Source organism: Sphaeramia orbicularis, chromosome 6 (genome assembly GCF_902148855.1).
Source record: "Sphaeramia orbicularis chromosome 6, fSphaOr1.1, whole genome shotgun sequence".
In the NCBI taxonomy this organism is placed as follows: Eukaryota; Metazoa; Chordata; class Actinopteri; order Kurtiformes; family Apogonidae; genus Sphaeramia; species Sphaeramia orbicularis.
In genome coordinates, this window is record NC_043962.1 from 45775786 (window position 1) to 45792760 (window position 16975).

The 16975-nt window shown below is 36.0% G+C and overlaps 1 protein-coding gene across 5 annotated transcripts in view; it reads left to right on the top strand.

Annotated features, from left to right (window-relative positions):
- pparab (peroxisome proliferator-activated receptor alpha b) overlaps positions 1-16975 on the top strand; it is a 102012-nt gene that overhangs the window by 75319 nt on the left and 9718 nt on the right. For all 5 annotated transcript variants that reach the window (XM_030136303.1, XM_030136304.1, XM_030136306.1 and 2 more), the window contains 2 exons: positions 5622-5760; positions 12716-12915. In XM_030136303.1, coding sequence (XP_029992163.1) covers positions 5622-5760; positions 12716-12915 — 339 coding nt within the window. The remainder of the gene's footprint in view (positions 1-5621; positions 5761-12715; positions 12916-16975) is intronic.

Genomic DNA, 16975 nt, shown 5'->3' on the forward strand with positions numbered 1-16975 from the left:
CTAAGGTCAAGATAAATTTGCTTAAGTCCTGTCTATAGACGGCAGTCATTTAATGTTTATCTATCAGAAATAAGGGCCCCAACATGAAAATAGGTATGCAAATGAGCCAAAGATTGCTATCAAGATTATTAGTATTTTAATAGCTTTTCCGGATTTACTGAAGAAATGAACACCTTTAGCTTCCTTTTAACTTTTGGGCATCATTCAGTATTTCTGTGCTGGTTGTTTACCTCTCAACAACTTGGCCTATTTGCTTCATCAGTAATTTTTGCTAAACTGTATTTAGTTCATTGAAATTTCTGACATCGAGTTCTCTCAAAGTAGAAAACTAATACAGACAAATCATCGATCTTAGATGAACAAAATCTAACTAACCTTAGCGGAAAGTAGTGAAGTCCTCTGTGTTACTAATGTATGTTACTTACTTACTTAATTACTAACTTACTCTCCTTTCAGTAAATGAGGAATAGAGTAAAGGACTAAATGGAGAGAGTGAGCACTAGGGGTATAAGAAAATATCGTTTCCATAATATATCGTGATATTTCATTTCATGATTCTGTATCAATATTAAAAAGTACTGTATCGATGTTTTTAGGTATTTATTCAAATAGAAATATGGTGGAGGTTCATGTTTTTGTTTTTTGGGGGGTTTTTTTATTATTTTTTGGGGAATCCTGCAAACTCTTTTATGTCTATATTCACATGGGTATTTTGCTCTGCTGTTTGTATACTAAAAAAAGTAGTATTATTATATTGCAGGTAGTTCTGCATGTAGTTTTGCAGGTAATTTGCATGTAGTTTTTTAAACTGATAATGCTGTTTTGTTAAATAATCGTTATTTTAATCATCCTAAAAGCACTTTTTACTGTCTGAGAGAGTTAGATGTTAGTTCGTTTGTTGGGAACGCACAAAAATAATGTTAGGATGTTGGATGATTTAGGGACTGTACGCTATGCATTCTTTCCACAACTAATAAAATATGAACATTTGAGCAGGATCTTAAACTTTAATGTCTATTAAACATAGTTTTATTTATTTATTTTGGTGTATGTGTGTTTTTCGTACTTGAATTTTATTGTTATTTATCTGTTAAAAATGTTAGTTTTTACAGAGGAAAGTTTTGTGATATATAGTATTCAATCCTGTTCTGATCAAATAAAAATTTGTTTAGTATTTGTGCATATTTCTGGTATAATTCGATTTTTCCAGGAAATAATCTCTTAGAAGAGGAAACAAAACAAACAAAAAAATATTGCCTTGTTAACTGTATTGTGATATATCGTGATATATATCGTATCATGGTCCTAGTATTGTGGTTTGTATCATATTGCCAGATTCTTGCCAATACACACCCTTAGTGAGCATCAACAGCAAGACAAGGCAGTGAATTATAGGAATACGCAGTGGTGCAGAAAGGGTCCCCTGGGGCCCCAAGCAATAAATAAATGAATAAATAAATACACATACATACAGGTGGGGGAGGGACAATTTGAACTCAGGGGGCCTCTTCAGAGAATTTGAGACAGCTGGTTGTTACTGCAACTTCTCACTGCCACTGTGTAGTGAACTTATTCTTTAGACTGTTTGTGTCAAGTCTGTTGGTCCTTTGGGGGCCCCTGCTGGCTTAGGGGCCCCAAGCAGCTGCCTCCCTTGCCTAATGGCAAGCTGCACCACTGGGAATACGTACTTTGCCCATAGTTCTGTCTCACAGGTAGCGCTGCATCACAATGTGAATAATGCAGTAAAAGAGAAGAGCAGATATTAATATTGTTCTACTAACACATGCTATTTTTGACTGGACAAAGACTGACACCCAGAAACATAATTAACACAGCAAAGCAAGAGGAAAATAGGAAAAACCAGGCAAAGGGCAGGGTGTCTGCAGGTAAATACAACATAACCAAAGACTGTATATAGTTAGTAGACAGAGGAACCATGATGTCACCTGTTGGTTTCTGAACTGTCATTTTGAAACCAGTATTTTGCAATGTTCCTGCCACCATTTTAGCTGTTTGAAACCAAAAGTGGCCACATTTGGATAAAAGGGGTAGAACTGTGGGATTGCAAGAGGTCAGAGGTGAGCTAATGTTAAGTGCTAGCATACTGTCACTGTAAAAAGGTGGGTCCTATAAGTCATATGTGTTGTGTTATCGGCTAAAATTTGCTTAGAGGTCTTATTTATGTCTTTGTGCATAACAAATCAATATAAGTGAATCCTCAAAGGAGCTTTGTAATGGTAAATGCTAGTTATGCAAATTTATAGGATTTCAGTTCTGTTGCAACATGTTGATGGTCATATGAACTATGTTTTCAGGTCAAAAATGTCCAATTTCATCACAGTTAATGCTATATTTTCATGTCACAAATGGCCAAGTTATATTTTAACTGAATTTACCTGAAAAACAAATATTCTATTCTTTTAGATTCCCCAGTTTTTCTTACAATATTATATCCTACATATCACATGTTTTATTTTTACAGGTTGCAATATGGAGTATGGTGCTGATCCATCCTGCTTATGTTACGCCAATACATACATTAAGAATGTCACACGTCACTTTTTAAATCAACAGTTTTCTAATAATAAGCATTTTTATGAAGAAATAACAATTCTATATTGTTATTTACTCTTTAGTATGATGATAAACTATACAATAAATAATTCTGATACTAGTTTTTGCACAGGGATCATTTGTGGAAACGGTGACATGGCTGCCGAGCATCAGTATGATGGGATCTGGAACAGCCATGTCACATCCGTCCACTGCCACATTTTGTGTTTTTGTGTCAGCTGTTATTGTTTTAGATCCACAATACTAACATTTATGAATAAGAGGAGAATTAGCAATAGTAAGTATATAAGTTTATTACTATTAAAGTACTGGTACTGACCAGAGCATCATGGGTAATGTCACGTCCGTCCACCAGCAAAAGTTTTCACATACACATGCTGTTCAAAATCCAATATTTCTGAAAATATAGCTTCCACTGTCAGATAATATCAGTAGTCTGTGCACAAATGTATTAGCATTATTTCAACACAGTTCTATGCATTTCTTACAACTTTTTTTTTTTCTACAAAAATGGCCAATCATTTGACCCCCTAAGTAAATTTTAGCCGGTATGTGCTCTGTTTTCGTATGTTAGCTCTGTGATAAACTGGCAACACACTCAGGGTGTACCCCGCCTTTGCCCCTTGGTAGCCAGGATAGGCTTCGGGACCCCCTAGAACAGGGGTCTCAGACTCATTTTTTTCAGGGGCCACATTCACCCTAATTTGATCTCAAGTGGGCCGGACCAGTAAAATAATGGCATAATAACCTATAAATAACAACAACTCCGAAGTTTTGTCTCTGTGCAAAAAAAGCCCATTAAATTATGAAAATACTTACTTTTATAAATTATCCAAACAAATAAGATGTGAATAACCTGAAAAAAACTGAAATTTCTTAAGAAAAATAAGTGCAATTTTAGCAATATTATTATATTATATTTTTATACAAGTGCATTTATGGATCGAATCTACAAAGACACTGTTGTTCATCCATCAGTCTCTATGACGACCTTGACTTCAGTTTTTGTGGGTCCTGGAGTGGCTTGTCAGCCATATTTTTGCCCTGAAGTATCTGCCACAACGACACTAAACACTGAGTAACAGGTAGAAAATTGTTAAAATTGTGCTTAATTTTCTTTAGACATTTCAAGTTGTTCATATTTGTTCAGATTATTCACATTTTATTGTTTCAGGATAGTTTGTAAATGTAAATATTTTCATAATTTAATGGTATTTTTTGCTCTAAAACAAAGAAATTTGAAGTTGTCATTATTTATAGGCAGAGTGTAATATTTTTTTCATATCAAACCGCGAAGAAAATATGGAGTCATTGTTTTTTGGTGAATTTCTGGTATTATTTTACTTCAGATAATATTGGTCTGTATGTGGAACCTGAACAAAAATGAGTTCGACAGCCTTGATTGTGGAATTTTTGCACTTTGCAAATTCATCGCACGGGTCGCATTGGAACCTATGATGGGCCACATGTTTGAGACCCCTGCCCTAGAGCCCTCTCAAGGATTAATCAACTCAGGAAATGAATAAATAAATTTTACAGGTGGAGGACCATATAATGTAGCCAAGTCCTCCTAGTCACTGTCAACAAAGTACTTCTGCATTGGCTTCATTGTAGAGCCAAGGTCCTTCCACCCCAAAAACACACTCACAAAGGGTCGGAGGGGATAACTGACAGGCATTGTTATTGTATGAGTCTATGAATAGTTTTTAGGAAATATATCACTTATTTTCCCTTTATTTTAAGTGAGATCACAGAAGGTTTTGAAGGCCTTTAAAGGATGGATGTGGCCAAAGTATTTATAGTATTGTTGCATAGGAGTTGCATATGCATGCTGGTGTACATGCTTGCTTCTTCACACGTGCAGCCTGCCCTATTTGATGTGGTCATGAGACGGTAACATGAGAAGCTGGACCACTGTGATGTCAGTGTCCTAATCCTTTCTGACAGAAGACATAAGCAATGTTGGCATGAAGCCTGTTGTACTGACGTGCATTCTGTTCTAGCTTTCATGTCACTTTTCTTTTTTATGTTTTTATGAGTTCAGAATGAAGCTGGAGTTAGTAAGTGAGAGTCGAACAGTTACTTAACTTACGCTCATGTGGCTGTATGGTGTAACATTGTAGCGTACTGAATGACCTTCACACTATGACAATGTCTGCACTGCAAAAATCCAAATCTTACCAAGTGTATTTTTCTCATTTCTAGTCAAAATATCTCATCACACTTAAAATAAGACATAATCACCTAAAGAGTAACTTGTAAATGAGATGTAAGAACTTATTTTTAAACAATAGGTCTTGAAAATCGTATTTCAAGAGATCTTACAAAGATAATTTTCACTTGTTCCATTGGCAGATTTTTTTTGCTTAATTCAAGATTTTTTTGTTCAATTAAAACAAAAACATCTGCCAATGGAACAAGTGAAAATTATCTTTGTAAGATCTCTTGAAATAAAATTTTCAAGATCTATTGTCTCAAAATAAGTTCTCATATCTCACTGAAAAGTTACTTTTTAGGTGATTATGCCTTATTTTAAGTGTGATGACATATTTTTACTAGAAATGAGAAAAATACACTTGGTAAGATTTAGATTTTTGCAGTGTGTGTATGATTCAGTGCACCAGATGAAGGAAGAAATATAAAATTGCTAAGTATGGTAAAAATGTGTTATTAAGCAACTCCCCAGGCAATTTTCAGTCCATTAGCCAAGCATAAATGCACCATTTGATCCCTCTCTACCCCTCTGCACATTAAATGTGTCTTTTTGTCAGTATTTCGTAAGTGAGACTGAAACTGATGGTGAAACTGTCTGATATTGAGACACACCATTCATATGGGAATAAATGAGTGCAGTCACTTCTTTCTTAATAAAAACCTGCTCAATAGTTTTGTTAAGTTGCACAACACATTAATTTATTACATGATACCTCGGTTATATTTAATTTCTTTTTGGAATATACACCTACTGACTGGCTTTAACTCCTAACTGAATCCATTATATGCTCTAAACTGACAAACTAATCCGTCTGTCTTCCTATTTCCCGCAGGGGTTTTTTCGGAGGACCATTCGTCTGAAGCTGGAGTATGACAAGTGTGAGCGCCGCTGCAAGATTCAAAAGAAAAACCGCAACAAGTGCCAATACTGCCGCTTCCAGAAGTGCCTGTCAGTGGGCATGTCCCACAATGGTGAGTCGAACAGGGAAGGGCAGGTCCAGGCAGGGTTTCAAGCACACACACATATGCACGGTTCTCGTTACTTGCAAACAGACGCCGCTTAACTGTGCTGATGCCAAGAGAGACTGAACAGTCACGTACACACAAATAAGCAATCTAACACTGTTGCATGTTAAGGCGTGACTGAATCAGAAAACAAATACAGGTAATTACGCTGCTTCACCATAGTTTGCCCATTTTAACACTTTGACTATTTTACTTACTTTAATTACCTCAACGTGATAAAAAATCACTATTATTAATTCAAGTTTGCACAAAAAAATTACATAAATGCAAGAAAATTGTAGTGTCAAGAAACTAATATCTGGAAAGATTCACTTTTTAAGTTTTCATTTATGTCTTTTTTCAACTTTTGCCTTTTAACACTTGCCGCATCATTCTGTGCTAGTCTGTGCTGCTTATTACTGTTTTGAATACAGACATACGGAGGTCAAAGATGAGATTTTGAAGCAAGATTCAATACTTGGCATGACATGCTGAGTGTCCTGATTTAAAATATATATATATATATATATATATATATATATATATATATATACACACACACACACATATACACAGGGTGGGGAAGCAAAATTTACAATGAACATTTAGTTGTTTTTTCTCAGCAGGCACTACGTCAGTTGTTTTGAAACCAAACATATATTGATGTCATAATCATACCTAACACTATTATCCATACCTTTTCAGAAACTTTTGCCCATATGAGTAATCAGGAAAGCAAACGTCAAAGAGTGTGTGATTTGCTGAATGCACTCGTCACACCAAAGGAGATTTCAAAAATAGTTGGAGTGTCCATAAAGACTGTTTATAATGTAAAGAAGAGAATGACTATGAGCAAAACTATTACGAGAAAGTCTGGAAGATACTATTAAAGAAGAATGGGAGAAGCTGTTACCCAAATATTTGAGGAACACTCACACAAGTTTCAGGAAGCGTGTGAAGGCAGTTATTGAGAAAGAAGGAGGACACATAGAATAAAAACATTTTCTATTATGTAAATTTTCTTGTGGCAAATAAATTCTCATGACTTTCAATAAACTAATTGGTCATACACTGTCTTTCAATCCCTGCCTCAAAATATTGTAAATTTTGCTTCCCCACCCTGTATATACGTGTGTATATATATATATATATATATATATATATATATATATATATATATATATATATATATATATATATCAGATTTTTGCATCTGTGGTACTATGTAATGAATATATTTTTAGTAAAGGGGTCAAAAAGATCAATGCACACGGTAGGTTTACATCCAGGCTGAACACATTCTACAGATGTTGCATTTGAGGGCAGTGAATTTGTAGATGCAAACCCCAGGCTGAGCATCTTTATCGATAACTGATGACCGGCAGCTATCGTCTCAGTGTTTTATTGATTGAACAAGTTTCCTGTTGTTTCCTTAAAGAACAGCCTAGATTTTGATGACTGTGCCTTAAAGCTCAGCAGTGGTAGTATTTCGGTCAGCTACACTTCCTCTTACAGTATTTGTGTATTGAGTTTCATTGGTCTAAATGTAACCATAGAGGGGGAGGAAGGAGAATTGAGATACTAGTGCAACATGATCTTTTGGGTTCTGGTGGTCGAACACCCAACAGGACCACAGAAGTTCTAGTTACTGAGATTTGTCCCCCTTTTTTATATCGCTTGTATTGTTGACACCACCAGCTGGTATTTATAGCTAAAGCTGACCAGTGATAGAAAAAAGTATTTAATCATTTTAACCTTTTTTCTGTTATTTTGGGGTTTTGGAATTATAATATACGGTAGCAGGAATATGTGAATATGGTTTTGCACTATGAATGTTTAATATAGGGGGCTTGCACAGGCCTAATAAAGTCTGGAATGTTGAAACACTTTTCCAGCCCTTGAAAAGTCTTGAATTTTGTGTGAAAGTCTGAATAAAGTATGGAAAAAGTCTCACTTGTTGTCAAATTTTAGAGTTTGCTCAAAGATGCATGAGGAAATACATGAGGAAAACATTTAAAAACCTTGATTTCACTAACCGGTCGGTACTGAAATAATTCTAGCGAAACTTGTTTGTGTGATATCCATGCACTTTTGTGATTTTCATATGTTTTGAGAATGTTTCTGTCAGTAAAACATAATTTACTGTGAATTATGCATTCATTCACACATTTATTAAAATTAACTTTTCTACTACACACAACAGGTGCAAGTTCAACCAAAAAAGTAGGCGCGCAAGTATAAAAGCACATAAAATCAAGGTCTTGGGGGGGAAATAGCAGTTTTGAAAAAGTCTGGAATTTTTATTTGGATAAAGAGCAAACACCCTGTTTATAGCTTTGTCCAATAAGACATGAAGTATTATATTTAATTGGTTAAGAACATTGTTTGTTAGTGCTTAAATCAGATCACATTTAATGACCAATTTATGTAGAAAACTAGGACATTTCAATGAATTCACATCCTTGTCCAAACATTGACATTAGTTACACAAATTGTGAATCAGTGGTTATAGAAAGAAGTTAGTAAAAAGTTAAAAACATAACTTTGTGCTGTATCTGTGTGGAGAGGAGTTTCTATTTCACAACAAGTGCTCATATGATACAGAGTAATAACAGACTGTTCTCCACTGAAATGCAGAGCCCCCTCCCCGTCCAAGTCACTGGTTCATCCCATCACACACCAGTGCTTTACAAAATAGACTTATGCTCAGCTTAACATCACTCACTTCATCACATCTTAATTAGACTTGGCTCCTGTCCAGTCGCCTTCCGTAGAGCTTTACCAGCTTTAGATGATCCATCCAGTTTGTAAGAAGTAATCTAATGGACCCTTATGCTGTCTGTTCGCACCCCTGCTCCGATTGTCTGGATCCATTTCCGCTGTGGGTGAAGATTTGAAAATCAGATCTACTTTTGTTTGTGCGAATGTGTTTTTTATGCATAAATCTATTCTGGGTGTTGGTTTCTGTCAGAGGTGTATATGTGTGCACCAGCTTGTGCCCATTTAAACTGGTGAGGAGGGGTTAAAAACAGTTCAGCTCTAATCCCATTAGTCAAATGGGATCAGGCCGTCTGAGAGATGCTCATATACTCTCACAGACAAACAACTGTTGTGTAGTGTTGAAGCACATTTTACACTACTCTAATTGTGTCAGTTGAATTAGTCTATTTTTGAATATACTGTTGTGATACTCATGATGTCTAACTGAGCTAAAATTGGCAGTGCTGTGAATGTTAAGTGTCCTCTTTAGATTCACATGAACTCATAGAGCTTTTTTTTTTTTTTTTTTTTTTTTTTTACTTTCATTCATAGCCAGGTTGAATCTTCTTCCCTCTGGAAACAATCAGAGTAATGCTTTTGTCTCACCGAGCACCTTCTTTGGTCAACTGCTTTGTGTGTTTTTGACCTTATGGCCTCTTCTGGAAGACTGTTTTCTTTAGATTCCGTGCCCTGTTTTGGAATTATTCTCGTTGCTTAGCTGGAAATTGAAGGCCTTGAGCAGTACTTTGCTCCAGCAATAAAAGACCTTCATTTTATTGACACAAACCAGAAACACACTGGAGTTTCCTGAATTTAACTGAAATGTCCATGGCTTTGGAGGATAATAACTAAACTTATGCTAAATACTTTAGCACATTTGAGCTGTAAAATGAATTATATTTCATAACTGTGATAAAAACTTTCACTGCAAAAATGGCAAATAGATAGAAATAGCCATTTACTCTAAGCCGTGCAATTGCAAAAAGTATCCCTCAGATAGAGTCTACCAACCTTTTCCCAATGCCAAACTGAAGCGATTATATCTCTGTTCTGAACCTCCAGATTTGTTTTAAAAATCCTGCAACTAGGGATGTAACGATTACCGGTATAGCGATAAACCACGATAAAATTTCCGACAGTATTACTGTTTAAATTCTAATTATCATGATAACCGTGTTCGATTACCGCCCTTTGAAAATCACGGTGATACTGCTCATTTCCTGGAGAAGCAGATCACCCAAACATGTTTTAAAATCCTCATTCTTTCAGCATATGTACATTTGTTCATTAAACAGTTCAGGAAAAATATGATTGTGTTTCACTTTCTGTTTGTGCGTGTACAATGGTGTATATGTGTGACATTGTGAATGATTTGATCTGGAAAATGGTCAAACAAACTACACTATGACCTGTCCAACTGCTTTTTTTCCCCCACTCAAAAAAACACTCAGGAATCAATAGGAGAATTTGATAAGGAATTGGATTGGTAAGCAGAATCGATAATGGCATTGATATTGATAAAATCCTATTAATTCCCACCACTAGTGCAGATATCTCTTATGGCCATAAGGTGCCATCTTTAATGCACATTTGTATGTTTGATGTTGACATGTTAATATTTGAATGTTTCTGCAACAGAAAGTAGATTGTGCATGTTATTTCATTTGTTGTTTTTTTTAACCCTTTCATGCATGAATTATGAGAACCTTAATCATGATTTTTTTCCCCCCTGTTTTTATTCCTCTTTAGGCATGAAAAAAAATGCAATTGACAGCTTTTTATGAACCTGTTTTTCATGGAGCTGCAAAAATGTCCACTCAAATGGATACGATGCATTTAATTTTTGAAGCAAAGAAACATGTAGTTACTGATATACAGTGAAAACTATGAAATATAAACACTTTTAATGCTGCTAATCTGATATTTTCTCATATTTAAATATACTCTAATATTAGTTATTACTCACTTCATGGAGATAATATACAAAAAAAAACATTTTGTTAAAGAAAAAATGATAATTATTGGCTAATAACAATTGATTTACACTCAAACATGTTACTGCAGATCAGGTTTATCAAGAACAGCAAAGTTACATATGCATAAGTGTCCACTGTGTTGGCTGATATGGAATTAAAACAACAAAACCCATGAATACACAAGAGAACAGCTGTAGAATAGCTGTCCACTGTAGTGACCAGTATGCATGACAGGGTTAAATATAACTTGGTTATATTATTTCAGTGTGTGTATAAGTACTTTTTGAACATTTTGAGCAGATTTCAACAATACCGCGGTAATAATGATAACCGTGATAATTTTGGTCACAATAACCATGATATGAAATTTTCATATCGTTACATCCCTACCTGCAGGTATACATTTTTAGACCTGCTTCAATGGCTTAGTCTCTTGGTCAGTTTGGATCTTAACTATTTACATTTTAAGTGATGTTTTTTATGACATGGCTGTTTAGGTGGTAATGTAGTATGAACAGACCCTTTCAGAGCCTTATGTAGTCTCCATCCTGTTAATATCCCTGAGCTACTCATGTCACATCCTCATCTGCCCATTCTTCCCCTACTCATCCTGCCCCCTCAGCATCATTCCAACTCATGGTGAAGTTAAAGGCTATATTAACCTTTCACTCACTCGAATGTTCATCACAGGTTTTCTTCGTTCTTATAAACCTATATAGTTTTAACCCATAAAAACCCAAACATCCACCGCAGACCTAAATTATCTATTGATGTAAATGTTTAAAAAGGAAAGTCCAATGTGCCTGAGCATTTCTTTCATCTACAGATATCATTCCTTCCTTTGGAGCTAGTCCTTCTAAAATTAGAATTGGAACATTTCAAAAATATGTAAAATAAGCATTTTTTTTGGTTTTATTTCTGGACATTCCTTACTTAGACGTTAGAAAAGACCAACATAAAAGTCACAATACTTTAACAATGCTTTTAAATAGCTCCACAGTATTCTGTTACCAGTTCCTCCACATCAGTGAAAACACTTGTGGATTATTCAAAACATCGCTTTAGCCCTGAGTCTTCACAGTTTAACCCATAAAGACCCAAACATCCACCAGTGAACAAAGTCGTCTACTGATCAAAAATGTTTAATAACTGTTGATCCACTAATCCTATCAATACATGTAAATAATTGGTGTAAAAAGCAGTTTTTCGTCTTTTTACGGTCATCAGATATGACCCATTTGGACATTCAGAGGCTCCGTAGTGATCGTGGAAACACCGTCATCTTCTACTCACCAGTAAAACCCATGGAGTTTGATCAATGACAGTGGATGGAGACAATTGTTTTTTATGTTCAGTTAATGATATCTTTGCTGGAAAAGTAATTTTTTTCTTCAGTTTTCTCTTTTTCTGATATAATAACCCTCAATTTTACTCTGAACTTGAATGAATTTCTACATGATGAGAAAATTAAATGTAGGAAAATACCTGATTTTAACTGAAAAAAATGCAAAGTAAAGAAGATAATGGTACAATAAATGCTGATAAATCACTAAAGAAAGGTTAAATACAGAGAAAAATTCTTTTGCGAAGTGCCACAAAAGTAGCACTGGGTCTCCATGGATTAATTAGACTAAATCATGGCTGTTTAACCCTTTCATGCACAGTGGTCACTCCAGTGGACAGTTCTTCTCCAGCTGTTCTCTTGTATATTCATGGGTTTTGTTGTTTTAGTTCCATATCAGCCAACACAGTTTCTTAAACAAAAGTTTTTTTTTTGCATATTATCTCCATGAAGTGAGTAACAACTAGTATTAGAGTACGCTAAAATGTGAGAAAACTGCATTAAAATTTTTTTATTTCATAGTTTTCATACAGTCTATCACTTTCTCATGATGGGTTTTAAATAGATGATTCTTTGCTTCAAAAATTAAATGCATGATGTCCAGCTGAGTGGACATTTTTGTAACTCCATGAAAAATAGGTTCATAAAAGAAATTCACCTACATTGTTTTTTCACACCTAAAGAGGAATAAAATCACTCAAGAAAAAAAATATTGACTAAGGTTCTCATAATTCATGCATGAAAGGGTTAAGGTTCCAAGTAAATACAATGCAAGATATATATCCAATGTTCAGGTACATTCTGTCACCTCACTGTGACTTTCTCTCTTCCGTCCTCTTTGCAGCCATCCGTTTTGGTCGGATGCCCCAGTCAGAGAAGCTGAAACTAAAGGCAGAGATGGTGACAGGAGAAAAGGAGGTGGAAAACCCCCAGCTAGCTGACCAGAAGACCCTGGCCAGGCAGATTTATGAGGCCTATCTGAAGAACTTCAACATGAACAAGGCCAAGGCTCGGACCATCCTCACCGGCAAGACCAGCACTCCTGTACGTTGTCCAAGAGTTGAGTTACCGAGTGAAACATATTGCATGTGTGAAGAGTGACCTCAAAACCTCACAACTTTTAATTTATTTCTTCCCCATCTGGGTGATTTCAGCCTCATTCTTGCAATCAGACTTATGTCACAATGTTGCCCAGCAGCAACTACCTTAGAGATTATGTTTAGCCAGCCAGTGACAGAAAAAAAACTTGCTCAATCAGTAGTACAAGCCAACACACAAGCTGAACAAGGAAATGTCTGTTTGGACCAAAATGGTATAAAGACCCAGTGTATGAGCCATATGAGCCAATCACTTATCCCTCCATCCCCCAGTTCGCTCTAATACTACCATCTTTTCATTACCGGTCTCCAGTCTCACTAAAAAAAACACTTAGAGCCTTGTTTCTTTCACTGTCTTTTCATCGCTAAAGAACGGTTGATAGTTGTAGGGTTAAGAACTGCTGCCTGGGGTTGTTTGGATGGATGTGTGTAGGTGTGAAAAAGGTTGAAAGGGAGAGAATAATCGGACTGTACATCTGGGCTCAAACACAGATCTTTCCTATTGCCTCTGAAGATCAAAGCTTTTAACTGAAAAAGTCCATTTAGAATTGAGACAAGCATTTGCAGCCATTACAGGGTGCTTGCGCAGGTCTTGAAAGTCTTAAAAAGTATGGAATTTTGAAATGCTACTTTTCAGACCTTGAAAAGTCTGAAATTTTGAGTGAAAGTCTCAATAATAGGGTTCCTGTCAGGTCTTAAAAAGTTTTAAAAGTCTTGAATTTATAAATCTGCATTTAATACCTTAAAAAAGTCTTTAAAAGGTATTAAGTTTGATATGGTCGGTCTTAAGATATGTTACTCTAAAGTTGTTTACTGTATTGTGTTTAAATGTGTCCAAACGGCAAAGAAAGTAACGTTAGTCCACTCAGGGGCCGTTTACACGGCGTACGATTCAGTCGACTCCGGGAAGATTTCATCGCGGATTAGCCTTCTGTTAACATGGAAACGGTGCCTAGAGTGCCTGAATCCGGAAACTTTTGATACCAGGGTCCAGGGTGGAACGTTATCGATACGCTCCGCATTCCAGCTCCGTATTAACGCGAATCGGAGCGTTCCGGGGTAAAGTATGACGTCACCGCATGTGCGCACAGCCAAGAACCGCCAGTTAACCCACTCCAGGCCAGTTGGTGGCGGTAATGCGCCTCCAAGCTGGTTTGCCAGCCTCTATGACACAATAAAGCTGCAGAAAAAGAAGGAACAACCACAACAACAATGGCCAGTTTGAGAACAACATACGTGCTGCTAACTGTGCTCAGCTCATCTGTCCAGACAAAGAAGTCCTGCGTCTTTGTACGACCACTCGCCATTGTTGTTTGTAAATAGTGTTGTCCGCCTCTTCTTCTTCTTCTCCTCATTTGAAGGCTGTCTAAACCGGAAATCGTTTGTGCGCAGGCGCGTGTTTTACCGCCACTGTTTCACTACAGCTCTACATCGCCAGCTACTGGTCTGGCATGGCCACTACAGCGTATTCAGCCGTCCTCGCGGACTCATGTTAACGCAGATCGTTATCATAGCGGCTTCGTCTTAACGCGGAATGATTTTATAATGCAAAGGAGAAATCTTTGCGGAGTGTTGCCGTGTAAACGTACCCTCAGTTCCACCTGTTCCAACCCAACAATTTATATTGAAATTAGTAACCAATTATCGCTAACTTTGTAGCCCCCGGTGAGGAACTTGGAACGGTGGGAATCGAGGCATTGGAATAAATAAATACATTTTCCTAAATTGTAGGAGTCATGAATTTTTGGCAGTATGGCAGTGAAATAGGCTGTGAAATGGACATTAAATTATGTTTTAAGTAGTCTTTAGAAGGTCTTAAAATATCTTAAAGGGGTCATATTTTGCTAAACCCACTTTTATTAGTCTTTGTTACATTTATTTGTGTATTTGGACCCTAACAGGTCAAAAAGTTAGAATTTGAACCCTCCAGGTGCTGCAAAGCTATCTTTATATTCATTTTGGCAACAATGGAGTGGATTCCTACAACCCGTTTTAATCCCAGCTTAATTTGTTACGTCTATAACTAGTTACATCACAACATTTGCGCATATAAGGTCAAGACTTCCGACGAACATTTCTCAGTGTACGACAATTGTTTGTCAGCAGCAGCAGTTGTAGTAAAAACAGAAAATATGTCCAAACTTCGAGCCCATTACCTAAAATGTTCAGTTGTTGGTTGAACGGGACAGAGCAGCACAGCCAACAACCTGAAGGGGGTGGGGTGTGAAGTGACTCATTTGCATTTAAAGGGCCAGCGCTCAAAATGACCTTTCTGGTGTCATTACTCAGAAATATGGTTAAATTAATGTGGAGTTTAATTAATGAAGAATTCAGACCCAAGCATAGCATTTACAGTTTATATAGACCACAGGGAAATGATTTAAAATGCGTAATTCCATTTAAAAAAAAAAAAAAAAAAAAGGAAAATATCACACCTTTAAATTGAACTTGTAGAAACCGTGTAATAAAGTATGGACAGAAGTTTCTCTCATAGTTGAATTTTAGAGTATGCTCAAAGGCACATAATCTTGTAAGATAAGAAATACATAAGGAAAGCAGATTAGTTTATTCATTCAGTTTATTTTCAGTTTAGACTTAGATCAGATTGAGTTTATTTCGAATATGCAACAAAACGAGTAGTCCTTAGAAATAAAACAGATTGCAAGGAAACGTGAAAAACTTGCATATACACGTGAAAACAAATTATTACTTCATTCGCATATTTGAAAAGGAGTGGGAGGAAGTATAATTTATTACACTTATGAAAAACTTGATATGATTTCACTAACCGGTCGATACTGGAATGATTCTAGTGAAACTTGTTTGTGTGATATTCATGCACTTTTGTGATTTTCATATGTTTTCAAAACGTTTCTGTCAGTAAACTATAATTTACTGCAAATTATGCTTTTATTTATTCACACATGTATTAAAATGAACTTTTCTACTACACAAAAAGTAGGCACACAAGTATAAAAGTACATAAAAGTGTTTAGAAAGCACTCGTTTGGACATTTACTAGAAACTACCATGATTTATTTATTTACCTTTATTTAACAAGGAAGTCCCATTGAGATTAGAAATCTCTTTTGCAAGGGAGACATGGCCAAGGTAGCAGTTCTACAGAGTCAGAAGTATATAAAACACATGATGACACACAATAAACAATAAAACAGAATACCTATTATTCAACCATAATGGCCTCAAGAAAAACGGTGACATCCTGATTCTCTGATTGTAGAATATATTCATGGTTTCACTATGCTTTTTGGAGCCATAAACAATAATTGCCTAACTTGCCAGGGCTTTGTTTATCAGTGCATTGTTCTAATTCAGGTCATTGGTATATTGTTAGATTATGGGTTTACAGTAAAAAAAAAAACACCTTTTGAAGCATGGCTCCGGCTAGACAGCAGCTGAGATAGAAAACAGATCAAGATGAAGTCGGAAAAACAGCAGATACTCCATTATAAGACTGATTTGGATCCAGCTAATACCTGTAACGAAGCCAAACATCTTCCATCATGTTTGCCTCACACGTCTCTATGTCTGGGAGGAATATACTGAGCAATTGTGTCTAGCTGGCTCTGATCTCTTTACACCTAATTTAAATTTATTGTTTGACTTAACTGGTTTTGCTCTAGTGTGATTCGTATTAATAGTACGTTCAGTCCTCACTGTACAGCCACAGAAAAAATGATTAGACCACCCTTGTTTTCTTCAGTTTTTTGTTAGTTTTAATGCCTGGTACAACTAAAGGTACATTTGTTTGGACAAATATAATGATAACAACAAAAACAGCTCATAAGAGTTTAATTTATTTTCCATGTTTTCTTGATAATAACCAAAATCACTTCAGTTCTTACATCAATAGCTATAAGTAAGTAAGTAAGCAGATTTTATTTATAGAGAACTTTTCACAGACAGAGTCACAAAGTGCTTTATCAAATCAAATCAAATTTACAGAAACCCAACAGAATCCTCCAGGAGCAACCACTTGTGACTGG